This window comes from Schistocerca nitens, chromosome 1 (assembly GCF_023898315.1).
Source record: "Schistocerca nitens isolate TAMUIC-IGC-003100 chromosome 1, iqSchNite1.1, whole genome shotgun sequence".
Taxonomy (NCBI): domain Eukaryota; kingdom Metazoa; phylum Arthropoda; class Insecta; order Orthoptera; family Acrididae; genus Schistocerca; species Schistocerca nitens.
Window position 1 is genome coordinate 264634834 of NC_064614.1, and position 16827 is coordinate 264651660.

General features: G+C 41.6%; 1 protein-coding gene across 3 annotated transcripts in view; it reads left to right on the forward strand.

Moving 5' to 3' along the window:
* LOC126247730 (major facilitator superfamily domain-containing protein 6) overlaps positions 1-16827 on the forward strand; it is a 217178-nt gene that overhangs the window by 188742 nt on the left and 11609 nt on the right. For all 3 annotated transcript variants that reach the window (XM_049948505.1, XM_049948507.1, XM_049948506.1), the window contains exon 8: positions 5996-6241. In XM_049948505.1, coding sequence (XP_049804462.1) covers positions 5996-6241 — 246 coding nt within the window. The remainder of the gene's footprint in view (positions 1-5995; positions 6242-16827) is intronic.

The window sequence follows — 16827 nt, forward strand, 5'->3', positions numbered from 1 at the left end:
TGCGAGCAATGGTTGTGTAGGGGTGGACAAGGATATTGTGTAGATTTGTTGGGTGGTGGGACACCACTGTAGCAGCTGTGGGAAGGATAGTGGATAGGAATGTCCTACATTGTTGAAAGCCTTTTCTAAATCAATAAAGGCTATAAACTGTGGTCCATTAGTTCTGAGCATTTTTTTCACACAGTATTATTGCTGTTCTATCTTGCCTGACTCTAAATTGATCTTCAGCAAGGTTGTGATTAATTTTATATGATATTCTGTTGCTTATGGTCTTCCTAAGTATCTTGGAGGTATTGCTTATGAGCTTAGGGTCTGATAGTCTTTGCCCTAGTCTGATGTTGTTTTCTTTGGTACTGACACAAGGACTGATCTTTGGAGATCTTCAGGGCTTTCTCTTTTTTCATACCTCTCTCTGATGAACTCATACAGAAAACTTTTTGTTTTGTCATCTGGTGCTTGGAGCATTGTAACCAGGAGATTTTTTTGGATTTAGTTTCCCTCCACTTTATTGAATTCTTCTCTGAGTATTTTTGGTCCAAGTTCATCCTGTGATACATCTTTGCCATTTCCATTAACTCATTCTTCATCCTAGGTCTGCCACACAACTTCCCTGTGTATTACTTCTGGTCTTCTGCTAAACCATTATTGTCTATTGCCAACTATAAAAGATTCTTCAGTCACTTCTTAACCACAAGTATTTTCCCTGAGGGCTGGAAACAGGGACTGGTTAAGCCACTACCAAAAGAGATGTTGCCACAGTACCCCCTGATTACTGACCTATTTATATTCTTCCTGCACTGTTCAAGGCCTTAGAATATATAATCCATATACCAGCTAACAAACTACCTAACCACAAACAACATACTAGATGAATACGAATCAGGTTTCTGTAAACACTGCAGCACATCATCTGCCTTAATAATAGTAACAGATGACCTAAAGCTGGTCGTGGATGCACAAGAGGCAACTATCATGTATGTCTTAGACTTCATCAAAGCCTTTGACTCTGTTGACTTTGACATTTTACTTGCCTAACTTATAAACCTAAATTTCTCGCCAAGTGCAGTGTGATGGTCCCACTCAGACCTGACATCTCACTACCAATGCATCATGTCTGGCATCATGAAGTCATAATGGAGCCAAATAGTATCACGTGTCCCCTTGGGTTTGGTATTAGGTCCTATACTCTTTTCACTGTATGTCGATGATGTGCCATCAGTTTTGTCTTGTTGCAAATACTACATGCACGCTGATCATTCCAATTGTATCTAAGTGCAAAACAAATAAACATTAAGACAGCTATCTATAACCTCAGTGCTGACCAGTGTGCACTCTCAAAATGGGTGCAACATAAATGGTTAAAGCTCAATCCGTCCAAAACCCAAGTGGTACTGATTGATCATTCAAGGCTCATTAGCTTGAAATACTGTAAATCCCAACCATATTTAACCCTAAATGGTACAAATATCAACTCCTCTCCTTCAGCAAACAGTCTAGGAGTAATAATAGATGGAAATCTAAATTGGACTCACCATGTAATTGCAATGTCCAAGAAGGCATTAGCGTTTCCCATGACCTACACAAATATAAAAGCTCCTCCCTCTTGACCTGAAAAAGAAAGTTATACAAACACCTCCAATTATTGATTACAGTGATCTTTTCCTGCAAGGCTCACAGCACCTGTAACTGATTATGAATGTGTGTGTGTTCATTATGTTTGTGATGTTCATTACTTTGACTAAATTTCACCATCATATGCACAGCTATCCTGGCTGTTCACAACTAATACAGATATTCCCATGCCCTCTGACTACTCTACTGTCTTAACATACACTGTGTAATCTCCTCAACCTTAACACTCTTCTGAATGACACACCAGAGCAAAATCTTTTCTGTTTTACACCATCATTCAGCCACTTTCTCAAAGTCCTTCTCAGTAGCAGGAATCCAACTCTGGAATAACTCCCCCCCCCCCCCCCCCCTGCTTTACATAAGAGAACTGAACAACATCTCCAGCTTCAGCAGACAATTAAGCAACAATAATGACTACCAATGCTCGTGTACACACTCATTACCATTGCATATCCTTCTTTCCAACCATATCTTCCTCATTTCCCAGTATCAGCTTTAAACGACGACTCTAGGAATGTACTACATATCACTTGCATAGAGATCAATAAGATAAGATTAGAATAACTACTGCCTGCACAGAGGCATTCAGTCAATCATTCTTCCCATGCTCCATATGTAAATGGAACGGGAAGAAACCCTAATAACTGGCACAATGAGACATATCCTCTACCAGCACCTCTTGGTGGTTTGCAGAGTATTGTCACATCGAGTCTTATTATGAACTTGGTTGGTTGGTTGTTGTTGTTGTTGTTGCATTATCAGTTTGGTATCGGCATGTATCCTCTGGCACCGTATACTTGTATCTCATCCTCTTCTCCTGTTGGAACAGTGAATTGGTAATTGTCATTTCCTTCTTTTTGGCAAAAATCAACCAGCCACTGTTGTGTTATTTCTTTTCCCCAGCCCAAAATTTCCAGCAATATTTTTGTCTGGATTCTTTGCAATTACTGCATTTCAGTATCCAATGAGAATAACCTTCTCCTTTTCATTTACAAGGTCAAAACTGCATCTGCTTGTTCATTTATTTCTTCAGTTTCTTCATTTGAGTGTCCCACAGTTGGCATGATGTAAACCTGAATAACAATTAAATCAAATGAATATGCCTGAAGTTTTACCAAGCAAGCTTTTTCTGTCACTATTCTGCAAATAATTTTTTACTCATTTCCCAAACTCTTTAGTAAGAATTATTCCTACTCTTAGCTGCTTGTAAACCTTTCAGAATGTGAGATTGTGGTCCAAGAAACACTTATGTTCCTGATGTTTCATATAGGACTGCGCTGCACATTCTCAGATCCAATTATATCCGCAACTAAAGAGAGGTGTCATTAAAATTCTTGTCAATAGAGTCAAATGGATAGGCACATTGGAACACCTAGATGCTGAAATAAAACATCTGAAGCAAGCCTTCAAGAAAAATGGATACTCAGAGAAAGAGGCAAAGAAAATTTTGAGACCAAGGAACAGAAGACTGAACAACAAGGATGAACCATGACGATGGAAGAACACAGTTTCCTTCCATTTTATTAAAAAAGTAATGGATCAGATTGGTAAGATTTTACAGAAACATGACATCAGACTGGTCTTTAGACCAACAAAGAAAAAAAGTCAAGTACTCCAATTTGTGAAGGATAAACGCCCTCCTCTTTCAACATGTGGTGTATACAAAATTCTGTGTACTTGTAATAAATTTTGTATTGGAACTACCAAGAGCCAGCTAAGAAAAATAGAGAAATCAGCTGTAGCAGAGCATGCTCTTCAGTCAGGAAACCATGAAGTTAAGTTTTCTGAAATAGAAATTTTATGTACAACATTAAATTATTATCCACTACTGTGTAGAGAAGCCATTGAAATTTATAAGCATCAGGATAATTTTAATAGGAAAGATAAAGCAATGAAACTTAGAGATGTAGGGACAGTAGTCTGAAGAATCACTTGACAATTTGATCTTTGACAAGACGACAATCGATAGTTAAGTTTTATCTTTGGCAAGGATTGTCTCTGCTCTTAATTTGTTACTTTGACCACACCCCCTTATCTACAGTACATATGTTGCCCTCAGTCGGCAAGACTCAGTGGAAGAGTGCCTCTGTGGATGTCCAGCGCAGTCACAGGTGAAACATCAGGGACAGAAGAGTTTCTTGGACCACAACCTCACATTCTGAAATGTTTACCAGCAGCTATGTCATCTGGTTATGAAAGCCTTCTTTCTGTTCCTACTCTTGTTACTCTGTTTCAGTCTCCAGAGAAAATTACACTATATTATCTTTCCAGATACCTCCTTTTGCAAGTCATTTAATTTCAGTCATACCTATCAAATCAACTTGTAAGTTCTTCTTTTCCATTTTAGCACTTTATAGTTTTCCACAATAACATAATGACCTCGTATTCCATGTATAGCCCCTTTCTTGGGGTTGTCCAATTGCCAGGAAATCTGATGGTGGAAGTATTTTGCTTCCAGAATATTTTTTTCCAGGGAAAACGCTCATCTTTGCTCCATTAGTTTGCTAGGGAATCTAATGAGATGGTTTCTCATTGCCTTCCTCACTACAGGGATATGACCAAATCACCATTTGGCAGCTGCTTATTTCTGTTGCCACAATAAGTCATCATGTCATTACCATCATTGCCTTCATCCTGTACTGAAGTAACTGCTTCCATAGTTCAGGTGAATGCTTGTTTAAAAAGAGTATCATTCACCTTGACACAGCACTGCCATTGGGCATTGTGATATTTCTTGAGGTGATCTTTTCCAAGAATTACCTGTCACATTCTGTTGCTGCTGCTGAATTGTCAACAAAGCTCATTCATTACAATTCTCCACTTACTTTGCAGCTAACCACATTATCATATGACTATTCCAATATGCACAACTTGTGGCTGGTAGCATACAAATGCTACTATCTGCAGTTAATAGGGCCAATACTCTTCCCTTTATGAAATTCAGACATAACATGTTGGGCCTGTGGGGGGATTTCTACCCTAAAAAACTCGGATGAGGATTTCACACATTTTCTGTTGCAGTAGTAATTATTTCCTATGAGAAGTGCATGCTTGACCTATTACAACAGTATTAACATCTGTATAGAACTTACTAAGAAGGGTCCTACATTTCTCCATCTGATAGCAGCCTTCAAGAAATCTGCAATTAAGATCATAACAGAATCATTTGAGCCTAGGATATGAGCCTTCCACTTGACCACAGAAGGTGAATGAGAATTCTGGTAAATAGTAGCTCACCTTTAAAAGATATATAGAACCCCTGTGTGACCCATTCTTGAATACTGTTCATGTGTTTGGAATCCTCACAAGCTCATATTAAATGAAGGCATCAAAGCAATTCAGAGGCATGATGCTAGATTTGTTACCAGTAGTTTCAATCAACAAGCAAATATTGTGCAAACGCTCCATGAAATCGAGTGGGAATCCCTAGAGGGAAGGTGATGATCTTTTCATGAAACTCTATTGAGAATATTTAGAGAATGAGCATTTGCAACTGACTTCTGAATAATTTTACTGACACCAATGTACACCTCATGTAAGGACCATGAAGACAAGATAAAAGAAATTCGGGCTCATATAGAAGCAAGGTACCATCAGCCATGCATTGTTTGGTGGCTTGTGGGGTAAGTATATAGATGGATGTAGATTCCCATATGATTTCCCACCTGTCAATGGATAATGTAACCACAGTAAAAGAGACTGTGATTTTCATTTATAGTGTACTGGAGAGATCATCAAGCCGATAATAAACGATATTCGCATAAATTAACTATAAGAAGTATAGCATTGTTTTACAGTTTTAATCTCTGTAAACTAGGCATTTTTTCATACCACACCAGTGTGAAATGGTACATTTTAATAGAGCTATCAATAATTTATGATTAATCCAAAGGATACAAATTGTTCATGCTCACATATTAAAGATACCATACCAGTAAGCTCCTGGACCTATTAATTATTTTATCCAAATTATATTGAAGAATAAAGCAATAGTTTTGTATAAAGATGAAACTATGGTATTGCCTTGACTGTATTTATACTCTTTTTCTCTTACAAAAGTTAGAATTACGTTTTGAGACTGTATCCTGAAGGAATTTAGTTTTTTCTTCTCTCTCTCTCTCTCTCTCTCTCTCTCTCTCTCTCTCTCTCTCTCTCTCTCTACTGCTACGGTTCCAGGTTTGAATCCTGCCTCTGGCATGGATGTGTGTGTTGTCCTTAGGTTAGTTAGGTTTAAGTAGTTCCTAGTTCTAGGGGACTAATGACCTCAGAAGTTGGGTCCCATAGTGCTCAGAGCCATTTGAACCATTTGTGTGATATGGAGGGCTTAGTCTGAAATAATGGTTGCTTTATTTATTTGTTTCAGGTAAAATCTTGAAGCTTATAGGATATGGACATTCACTGACACTTTGCTTCTTGGCATATGCCCTTCGATTATCTCTTATATCACTGATTCCCTCACCATGGTGGGTGTTGCCAATTGAACTATTCATGCAAGGTCCTACATATGCAATGTGCTATACAACAATAGTTGCTTATGCCAGTGCTGTCTCACCGCCAGGAGCATCTGCTACAATGCAGGGAATTGTAGCTGGCATGGATGATGGTTTTGGTTTGTACTTACAGTCTTTTATTCTTAATGATAAAATGTTATCTGTTTCATTTCGTAACACATTTGCCTCTACCATTAATAGTTGCAAATTTTTCTGGCAAGAAAGCAGTGAGTTGTATTACAGTTGACTATATATCATGTTATTCATAAACTATGGTTCTATCTCTAGAAGGGAGGAAACTCACTTTCTAATGCAATAACTTAATAGAGAAAGTTTGACAGTAGATTTAAAAATCAATTACAATAAGACTGAAGTAATTTATGATCAACAAATTGAGAAAAAATAGTGCAAATAAATAATGAAGTCATAAAATCAGGTGATGTCTGACAGTTTTGGACAATGAGTGGGTGAACAATAAAAGGTATAAAGAGAAGAGTAAAAATGACCTGGAGTGCTTTTGGTAAATTAAACTGATGTTTTGAAACAAAGCTTTATGTTCTTCAAGAGAGCAGTTAGCAAGCAGTCAGTATGTAGTACCTGTTTTGATACATGGCAATGAGACATGTAACCTTACTGCAAAAACTATTCAAACACTGAGGGTTGCTAAATGAGCAATAGAGGGATACGTGTTGGAAATTGCTATGAGAGACATGGGAGGGGAGCAGGAGGGGGAGGGTGGTGACTATGGATCACAGAGGAGACTGGACTGGAAGACATAATTACATCTGTAATGAAGGTGAAACAGAGATGTGGGAGGGGCATGTAGCCAGGTTAATGGATGGCAGATGGATCAAGAAAATTCTTTCGTGGATTTCAAGAAATAAGAAAAGTTAAGAGTATGTGTCCTCGGAGTCTTTCGCGACAGCACACATGAGTAAAACGTTCTCGATTTTCCAGCTGCGTCAATTCGAATAAACTGCTCAAGCTTTTGATGGCCATCTCTGCCATCATTGTTCAGTGAACTCCTGATGACAATGGCGGAGATGGCCATCGAAAGCTCGAGCAGTTTATTCGAATTGACGCAGCTGGGAAACCGAGAACATTTTATTCAAAGTTAAGAGTAATCACTGATTTGGAGAATGCAGTGACTAAAAAACTTTTTCCTTCATTTATTATATGAGACAACAGACATTAATTTTATATTTACAATTACTGGTTTCAGCTGTTGTTCACAGCCTTCTTCAAATTAGTATTGCAGCATGAGGAATGTCATAGTACACACACACACACACACACACACACACACACACACACACACACACACACACACACACACACACTCACTTTGAGATCGTTGTTGGTATAATAAAAGGAGGGAAAAAAAATATGAGAAATTTAGTTGAAGACCTTAACAAGTGGAAAAATATAGGGTACGCCTTTGCCAGCAGTCAATGTCAAATGGCAGGTGCTGATGGTCACGATCAGGGCTGGTTTAAGGCCCAAGTGACACAAGCCACCACTCAGGGTGCCACACTGAGAGAGGAACTGTGGGCACCCAAGTGCAAGATTTCTATACAGTACAGTGCATATCACAATTAATAGTGAAAACTGACATGGCTGAAAGTGTATAAAGTGGAGGAAAACAGAGGACACTGAATGATAAGTCGCTTGTGTGTGAAAATGTTCTTGGATTGGTTCTGGTCATGACAACATTCATAACTTGGTTAAATGACAGTTCAGAAACTGTGATGCTGACTGATGACACAAGTATAGTTACTGTGGAATCAAAACTCATGCTTACCATACGAAGTTAAATGAAACATCATGTCTAAAATTCTGTGAGGGCAGCTGAATAAAAATTTAATAAACACACAGGTGAATTATACAAGAAATTCTGTATTGATCTCTCATTGCATTGATCTAAAGATAAAGGTCTGGCTAATGTTGACCCCACAGTATCTTTCATAGGCTACAAGAGATGGAAGTTTGAAGCTGTTAATTATTACTGCATGGATGGTATGGAAGGTTATTTCAGCCAAATCTGTCAAGGAGTTGGGTTGAAAACTTTTGTAGTACCTGGCATTATCATGTTGCAAGAAGTTTGTCCTTTTGTCCTCTCTAGCCTGATTCTGGGAATTTGGGATTTCATCCAGGTCAGTGTCATGTTGTAGTGTTCTCAATTGACAGTTGCTTTAGGGCCCAAAACATCAAACAGAACCACACCCTGGCTATCCTAGAAGACAGTGCGCATTAGTTGGCCTGAAGATGGCTGTTTTTGAACTTTTTCTTTGTTGAAGAATTCGTATCATGTCAGTCCGTGGTCTGTCTTTGGGATTTGGCTCATAGTGGAGGAACCACATCTCATCTCCAGTGACGGTGGTGTTTAGAAAATTGTCACCTTCAGCCTTGTATTGGTCCAGCAGGTCCTGACAAATTTCCATTTGATGATCATAAAAAAAAAGTGATTATGAGCAAATTTAGTATGAAAGTGTTCCTCCCCCCCCCCCCCCCCCAAATAATTGGTACCACAGCAATGAATTTATTTTAAAAAAAAGATGACATTTCTCACTTTTGCTGTGTTTATTTTACTTGTTCACAACTAGTTTCAGCCAGCTTGACATTTACAAAGGCTGTCAAACCAACAAGACAGCATTTTTGAACTGAAATGAATAGAAAACACAAATTTAAAGACGCTAATATTTCAATATGTAAGGCATAGTTTCCTCTTGCAGGACCACAAAATCACTTGAGACTGGCCTAGGTGACTGACACTTGATATGAACAAATGAAATTAATATGAAAAAGTGGAAAATGCCACCTTCTTCTAGTAAAAAAGTATTAAGATCTGTTAGAGTGTCCCTTTCTCAGTAGATCTTAGGAGGAGAAAGTGATATTTAGAAAGTTAGGTAGATCCTCTCCAAAAGTAAATCTAACAGGAGGGTATGGGGCAAGGCTCACTGATTTGGCTCGGACTATGTGAATAAAAGCAGGTTCCTAGAATACTTTGCCTGATTGAGCTATAGAAAAGGTAAAATGCTCTCTAAAGTTTTATGCATAGAGTGTGAGGAAATTTCAGCAGTAAGTTTCAGAAGGCAGAAGGTATTGATGGCAGCCAAGTGGTTAAAAGTGTGAACTCACAATTTTGCAGCTAGGGTTTGATTCCCAATGTCAGTTGCCATTCTGGGATGCTCCCCTGTTGCTGCTATCTGTCACAGGACAATGAAACCAACAGGACAATAGTGGTAAGATTCAAACATTAGCACTATCCCCCTCCCAGGCAGCTCGCTGCTCTTTGGCAGGTTTGTGCTTGGCTATCATGGAGTCCCAGCTTTTGCAGTATCTTTTCCCTTCCATGCTGCATGTCTATCCTCTTGCTGTTCTTTTCCCTGTTCCTTAGGGAACATGTGTGGGCTGGTTTTTGGAAATGTATTCTGCATTTTCAGTAGTCAATATCAATAATATCCACTGTCTCTTTTTTCCTTCCTTCATTCACCTTCTCCTATCCTTCCTCTGCTTCAGCATTTGAGATTCCTCTTTTTCTTCATCCCTGTGCACTCCTGAAGGCCAGCCCACATGTCTGATGTGTAACAAGTGACTGGGTAATGCGTAATTCCCAGCCCTGTGTCGACAGGTAGGGTTCGCATGTACCCCCTGGTACAGGCCAGGCCCAGGGAGGGAGGGGTGGGGGTGATTGCCTTAGCTGATGCCTTCCCAAATTGCCAACTGGTCCCTCTGTCAGGTGTTCAGGAGGTGTGACCTGAGGTGTGAGCAGTCACCTAAGGTGGTTGCACCCCATTCAGAAGAGGGCCTTCAGTTGGAAGGAGCACGCCATCAGAGACTCTGGCTCACTGTGAGAAAAACCCCCGTGATTGCCAATCATCTTAACAGTCAATGGCTATGAAACATAAATGGAATGAGGCTAAAGATTCAAAGACTCTCCCCGCTGCAACAAGGTTCCTCGTGGTTTCACGTACTGAAGACTGTCAGTCCTTGGCCACGGTAAATCTGTTAATTATTCAGGAAGGTTTTGATGCAATTGCTGGTCCTGGGAAATCCTGCTCTCCTGCAATGGCACTTTGCTTTTGGAGACTACTTCTGATTCTCAAGCACAAAAACTGTTTGCAGCTTTGCTCTTCCGTGGCTATCCTGTTCGTCTTGAGGCCCATCTAACACTAAATTTTTCCCATGGTGGTATTTACACTAAACTGCTCGATAGTCTGACCAAGACAAAAAAATGGTTCAAATGGCTCTGAGCACTATGGGACTAACGCCTATGGTCATCAGTCCCCTAGAACTTAGAACTACTTAAACCTAACTAACCTAAGGACGTCACACAACACCCAGCCATCACGAGGCAGAGAAAATCCCTGACCCCGCCGGGAATCGAACCCGGGAACCCGGGCGTGGGAAGCGAGAACGCTACCGCACGACCACGAGATGCGGGCAAGACCAAGACAGAAATCCAGACATACCTCTCTGATTAGGGTGTAATTGCCATTCATCAGGTGATGAAGAAAGTAGATGCCTCCTTATTTCCCACACGCACTCTCTTTCTCGCTTCTGATAGTGGTTCTTCCATCGAAGATAAAAGCAAGTTACGAAATTATCACAATCAGACCTTATATTCCAAACTTGATGCACTGCTACCAGTGTAATCATTACAAGCACACTAGTGTGTCCTGTTGACACCCAGCCAAATGTGTAACCTGTTGTATGGATGGCCTTGAGGGTGATTGTCCGGCCCCTTCTGACCACTGCATCAACTGCAATGGCAACCATCACCTCCTCCAGCAACTGTTCCATCCATCTCAATGAGCAGGCTGTCCAGGACATACCAATGAAGAAAATGTGCCTTACCCAGTCATTGCAAGTTGTTGGCTAGTCAGAAACCCTGCTTTCTACCATCTGTCCCCTACAGCACTGTTCTTGCTACATCCCAGTCCTCAAAGAACGTGGCCATGCAGACATGTGACCCCAAATTTAGCACCGTGGTTGTGAAATCACCCCTAATCATGGTAGCATCCCCGTCACTCCTCCAGCTGTGCAACACGCCACCAATCTTTCACCTCAGGGGGCGAAGTCACCAGCTACGCAACCAGCAGACCAGAAGGGAAAGAAGGCATACTCCCATGAAGACTTCCTACATCCCTCCAGCCAACCTACATCTATGTCTTCTGCTGCTAATCAAAAAGGCTTGAAGAAGTCAAACAAAGGCAAATGGTCTTCTCCTTCAATGACTCGAAGATCCTCTTTAATGGTGTTGCCACATGATACCCTTGCCCGGCTGGCCTCTGTGTCACTGGTGCATGCCACCAACCGTTTTTCTGCCCTGGTCCCTACAGGCCAATGGCAGAAGAATGCTAACACTTCTGTAAACCTCATGTAGCAGGATTCTCCTGCCTCTGTGCCCTGTAGCAACAAGTCTCAAAGGTTGGCACTCAGCAGCCAACGTGACACCCCTTCATTTTTTTGTCATCGTGACTCTTCTTCAATAGAACATTTGCAGCCTTCGATCCAACAAAGAGGATTTATGGCTGCTCTTGGAATCACAGTGTTCACTTGTTCTCTGTCTTCAGGAAACAAAATTGCATTCTCATGACTGCTTGGACTCTCACATTTCTTCCCGGTCCATTTTGACCTTCCTTAGAGGTCGGCATTCCGTTTCAAGGGGGAGTAGTTTTTGTAATGGCAACCGGAACAGTCGCAGGATTGAATTGATGGAAATGCGGTGGGATGCACGGAGCAGCCCGCGAACAACAACACAATGGGAGGAACGACACGACCAACGAAGGCCCTTATGACAACAACAAGAACAGACAACATTGTCAAGAAAACCAAACAAGACAACCACATCCACTCGTAAAGAAAACATGAAAGTAAATACACTGTCTGATGCGAGGCGATATGTCCTGAGATGTATGCAAGGTTAGACTGGCAGGCTGAGCGACAGACAGGTGCTTAAGTACTCTATCGGGGATGCCACTATTGGCCGCTGCAACCACGTGTTCCACTGTGGTGCCCTCACTCTAAATGTGGGCCAGGAGGCGTGCACCGCCACAGCTTACGGCACGATGGTGCAGAGACCTCTAAGGGTCTTCGACATACATGACGTCTAGCGGGGATTCAAATTCCGTGGCATGCGGTACAGAGTAGTCTTGCTTGTACGGGATGACATTCATAGTCAACCCATCTCCCTGACTACCCTCCTTCAAGCTGTTTCAGTTGACCTTTTCCCTTTGTACCATTTACATCATACAATGTCACCAGGGCAGACTTCCTCCAGCTTATTGGGCAGCTATCTCACCCCTTTCTGCCGCTCGGTGACTTTAATGTTCACCATCCCCTCTCATGTTCTCTGAGAACCTGCCAGGGAGGTGACCTCTTGACTGACCTTCTTAATCAACTTAACCTCTTCTGCCTTAAGACAGGAATACCCTCATTCCTTTCAGACTCCACACACACCTATTCCCATTTGGACCTATTCTTCTGCACTGTCCAGTTTGCCCATTATCTTGAGTGCTCCATTTTCTCTGACATGTACGTGAACAACCATTTCCTGTGTGCTATCCATTTACTGACTCCTACCCCACCTCCATGCACACCCAAAAGGCAGCTTACTAAGACCGACTGACAGCCTTACTCCTCCCTGGCTACCTTCGACAAACAGCATTGCCCCAGTTGTGCTGACCAGATGGAATATCTTACAAATGTTATCCTTACCACTGCAGAATGTTACATTCATTGCACTTCCTCTTTATCAAGCTGTGTCCCGATTATGTGGTTGAATGACCCATGCCATGATGCAATTTTCGTAGAGATGTGCTCTCCACGTTTTTAACTGTCATCCTACAATGGAAAGGTGCCTTCATTATAAACAGATGCATGCACAGTGTCGTCACATTCTTCGGGATAGCAAAAAAGCTAGCTGGATTTCATCCACTAGTTCTTTTAACAGTTCCATTTCCTCTTCCGTTGTAAGGGCCAACCTCTGATGGTTCTCTGGGACCAAGATCCATTCCCCTATTTCTGGCCTGACACTAGCAGATAATGTCATCATGGACAATACTGCTATCTCAAACACCTTGGGCTGCCATTTTGTGGAGATTTTGAGTTCCTCACACTATCACCCTGCCTTCCTCCACCAGAAACAAGCAGGGGTGTCTTGCATAATACCCTTCTCTTCTCCAAATCGTGAGTGCTACAACTCTGCCTTTACTATGAGGGAGCTAGATCATGCTCTCACTTCACCCTAACCATCTGCCCCGGGGCCAGACGCTGTTAAAATTAAGATGTTGGGGCACCTTTCACTTGTGGGCAAGCACTTTCTCCTTCACAAGCACAACTGTATCTGGGCAGAAGGCACGTTTCCTAGATGCTGGTGTGAAGCCATTGTCATACCCATACCTAAGCCCAGTAAGAACAAACACCTTCCTTCTAGCTACCACCCCCTTTTTTTCACCATCTGTGTTTGCAAGGTGGTGGAATGTATGATTCATGCCCAGCTGGTATGGTGGCTTGAGTCTCGCAGTTTACTAACCATTGCACAGTGTGGATTTTGAGTGCACCATTCTGCAGTTGACCATCTCGTCACTTTGTCCACCCATGTCAGAAATCCCAGACTGCGGTAGAGTTTTCTGATTTGGAGAAAGCCTATGACATCTGCTGGAGGACTGATATCCTTTGTAATCTCTACACATAGGGCTTCCATGGCTGCCTACCCAATTTCCTTCAGGAATTTTTAAAAGACAGAGTTTTCAAGGTACGTGTGGATTCTACCTTGTCAGACACATCTATCCAGGAAATCGGTGTGCCTCTTGTTGCCAGGTCCTGAGCATCATCCTCTTTGGTGTCGCCATTAATCCTATGATGGTTCGTCTCCCACCTGTCATCTCTGGCTACCTTTTCATTGACAGTTTTGCCACATATTGCAGTTCTCCACGGACTTGTCTCATTGGGCAGAGCAATGTCTTGATAGTCTTTACTTGTGGATTATTGACAAATTTCATTTTTCTGCTGACAAAACCATTTGTATGAATTTCTGGTGGCAGAAATGGTTTCTTCCACTGTCTTTACATCTTAGGCCTGTTGCTCTTCTGTTCATTGAAACTATGAAATTCCTGGGGCTCACACTCAACAGGAAACTCTCCCAGTCCTCCTAAATGTCTTTCCTCCCACATGTCTTACTTGGCAGCCCTCTGTATGTGGTGCCTCAATGTTCTATGTGTCCTCAGTAGCACTTTCTAGGAGAAGATCGAACCACCCTCTTCTGTTTGTACTAGTCTTTTGCCCATTCAAAACTAGACTATGGGGTTTCATTTATCCATCTGGACATCCATCCCTCTTACTCCATCTCGATACTCTCCACCATCATGTCATCCGTTCAGCCACTGGCACCTTTTAGATTAGCCTGGTTGAGTGTCTTTATGCAGAAGCTGCTAACTACTGCTGTCCCACCACAGTGACTTTCTTCTCAGCAGATATGCATACCGTTTGTCTGCCATGTGTGGCCACCAATCCTATGCCACCTCCTTTGATGACTCCTTTGATCACCAGTATGAGGCACATCCCTCTTCTGTTATCTTTTGGAGTTCACTTTGACCCTTGCCCCAGCAGCTTAACTTCACACTACCTGTAACTTTCCTGGTGGGTGTGAACCATTCACCACCTTGGCTTCATGTGACGGCCAGTGTTCACCTTGGCCTTCATTCACTTCCTAAGAACACTACTCCAGCCTCACTCTATCGCCTTAAGTTTCATGACCTTCACACGAACTTTACGATAGTACCTTTGTGTACACTGATGGCTCTTGGTCTGACCTTTGTCAGGTGTGCCTTCCATATTGGCACCGATGTTTTTCGTTATTGGCTTCCAGAACACTGCTCAATATTTACAGCAGAGCTCTTTGCTCTGTATCAGACCATGCAGACCAGCAACACAGGCTTTTCAATTGCATCATCTGCTCAGACTCTCTTAGCTCCCTTCAAAGCCTCTGTGTGCTGCATACCGTCCATCCCTTAGTGCAATAGGTCCAGGGAAGCAGCCACTGGCTCACTCTTGATGGAGCCACTGTGATGATTGTGGGTTCCTTGTCATGTTGGTCTGACAGGAAACAAGGCCACTGATGCTGCTGCCAAGGCTGCACTCCTTGTACCTCAGCCTGCCAGTTCTTACATTATCTCCAATAATCTCTGTGTTGCCATCTGTCAGCAGGTGGTGTCACTTTGGCCTCTGGCCGTGAGGAGATCATTTTAACTAGGTTGCAGATTGGGCACTGTGTTTTCTGCTATCACCATTTAAGTAGTGCTCCCCCACCACTTTGTGCACATTGCACCCAACTTTTGACTGTCCACTATTTCCTGATATGCAGTGCCCTTTTTTTTAACCACTTACATTCCTGTTTTTGTTTGCCGTCTGAGTTATTGGCCCTTTTAGTGAACGGCACACTGGCTGTCAGTCTTCTTTTCCTTCAATTGTGATTGACATGTAATCATTTTTAACTCCTCTCTTTGCCTTATTGTTCTACAGTTTTGTCATGGACGTGTATGACCCTAGTGAAACCAACAAAACAAACATTAGCATTACACTAATGTAAAGGGGCTTTGACATTCAAAGTAAATACAAAACGGTAGGAGGCATTAGTTACTGAATGACCCTTGCACAAATTTATTCATAGAAAAGGTAAGCTGCCAGTAGGAAATAAATGGCAACTATTCTATGCAAATTAAAAAGAGTAAGCCTTTATAAAAGAAGTAGATTTACCACAAATATAACTGGATTAAATGGTAGTGGCGTGACTGCATATAGTATTTGGCAGTGTAGTGATAGTTTATTGTTGATACAATGTGCACATTAAGTTGTTAAGAGATTGTTCTGTTTAGTTAGTGTATACTTTAACTTGTTTGCATCAATAAAGATTATCCTCCTTACTAGTACCTACAGAACATAATTAATTAATTAAATAATTAATACTACATAGTACCATTTGAAATGATCATGTATTCCCTTTTACTAAATAATATTGATCTTGATGCAAGGATCAACACTTATGAGCTTCATAAGTTGATTATTTAGTTTCCAGCTGCCACCTATATGCCCCATCAGAGCAGAAAGTCACACAATTAGCTTTTTCTGTGTTTTTTCATAGTTTAATACTTAAATTCTGCACATGTTTTTATGTTTAAGAGGTGTAATCTTGCATTTTAGTAACTATAAAGTGTAAATTCATATAGCTGGTAGCACAGTTGTCATTCCTTTTGAATGACTAGCTACACATCTCATTAAGGTGTCAGCCTCTATTGTTTACACATGAGGAGGGTAGCAAGCTATATATTTAGTGTTCTGTTTGTGCCTTTACAAAATGGTTCAAATGCCTCTGAGCACTTTGGGATTTAACATCTGAGGTCATCAGTCCCCTAGAACTCGGAACTACTTAAACCTAACTAACCTAAGGACATCACACACATCCATGCCTGAGGCAGGATTCAAACCTGCGATCATAGCGGTAGCGCGCTTCCAGACTGAAGTGCCTGGAACTGCTCGGCCACGCCGGCCAGCCTGTGCTTTTACAGTTAATTCTTAAGTTAGTAGTATTAGGATGGATAGAGTGTGTGTGTGTGTGTGTGGTGTGTGTGTGTGTGTGTGTGTGTGTGTGTGTGTGTGGATGTCACAGGAACCGGCTGCGGTTCATGAACAGCTGAAGACACTT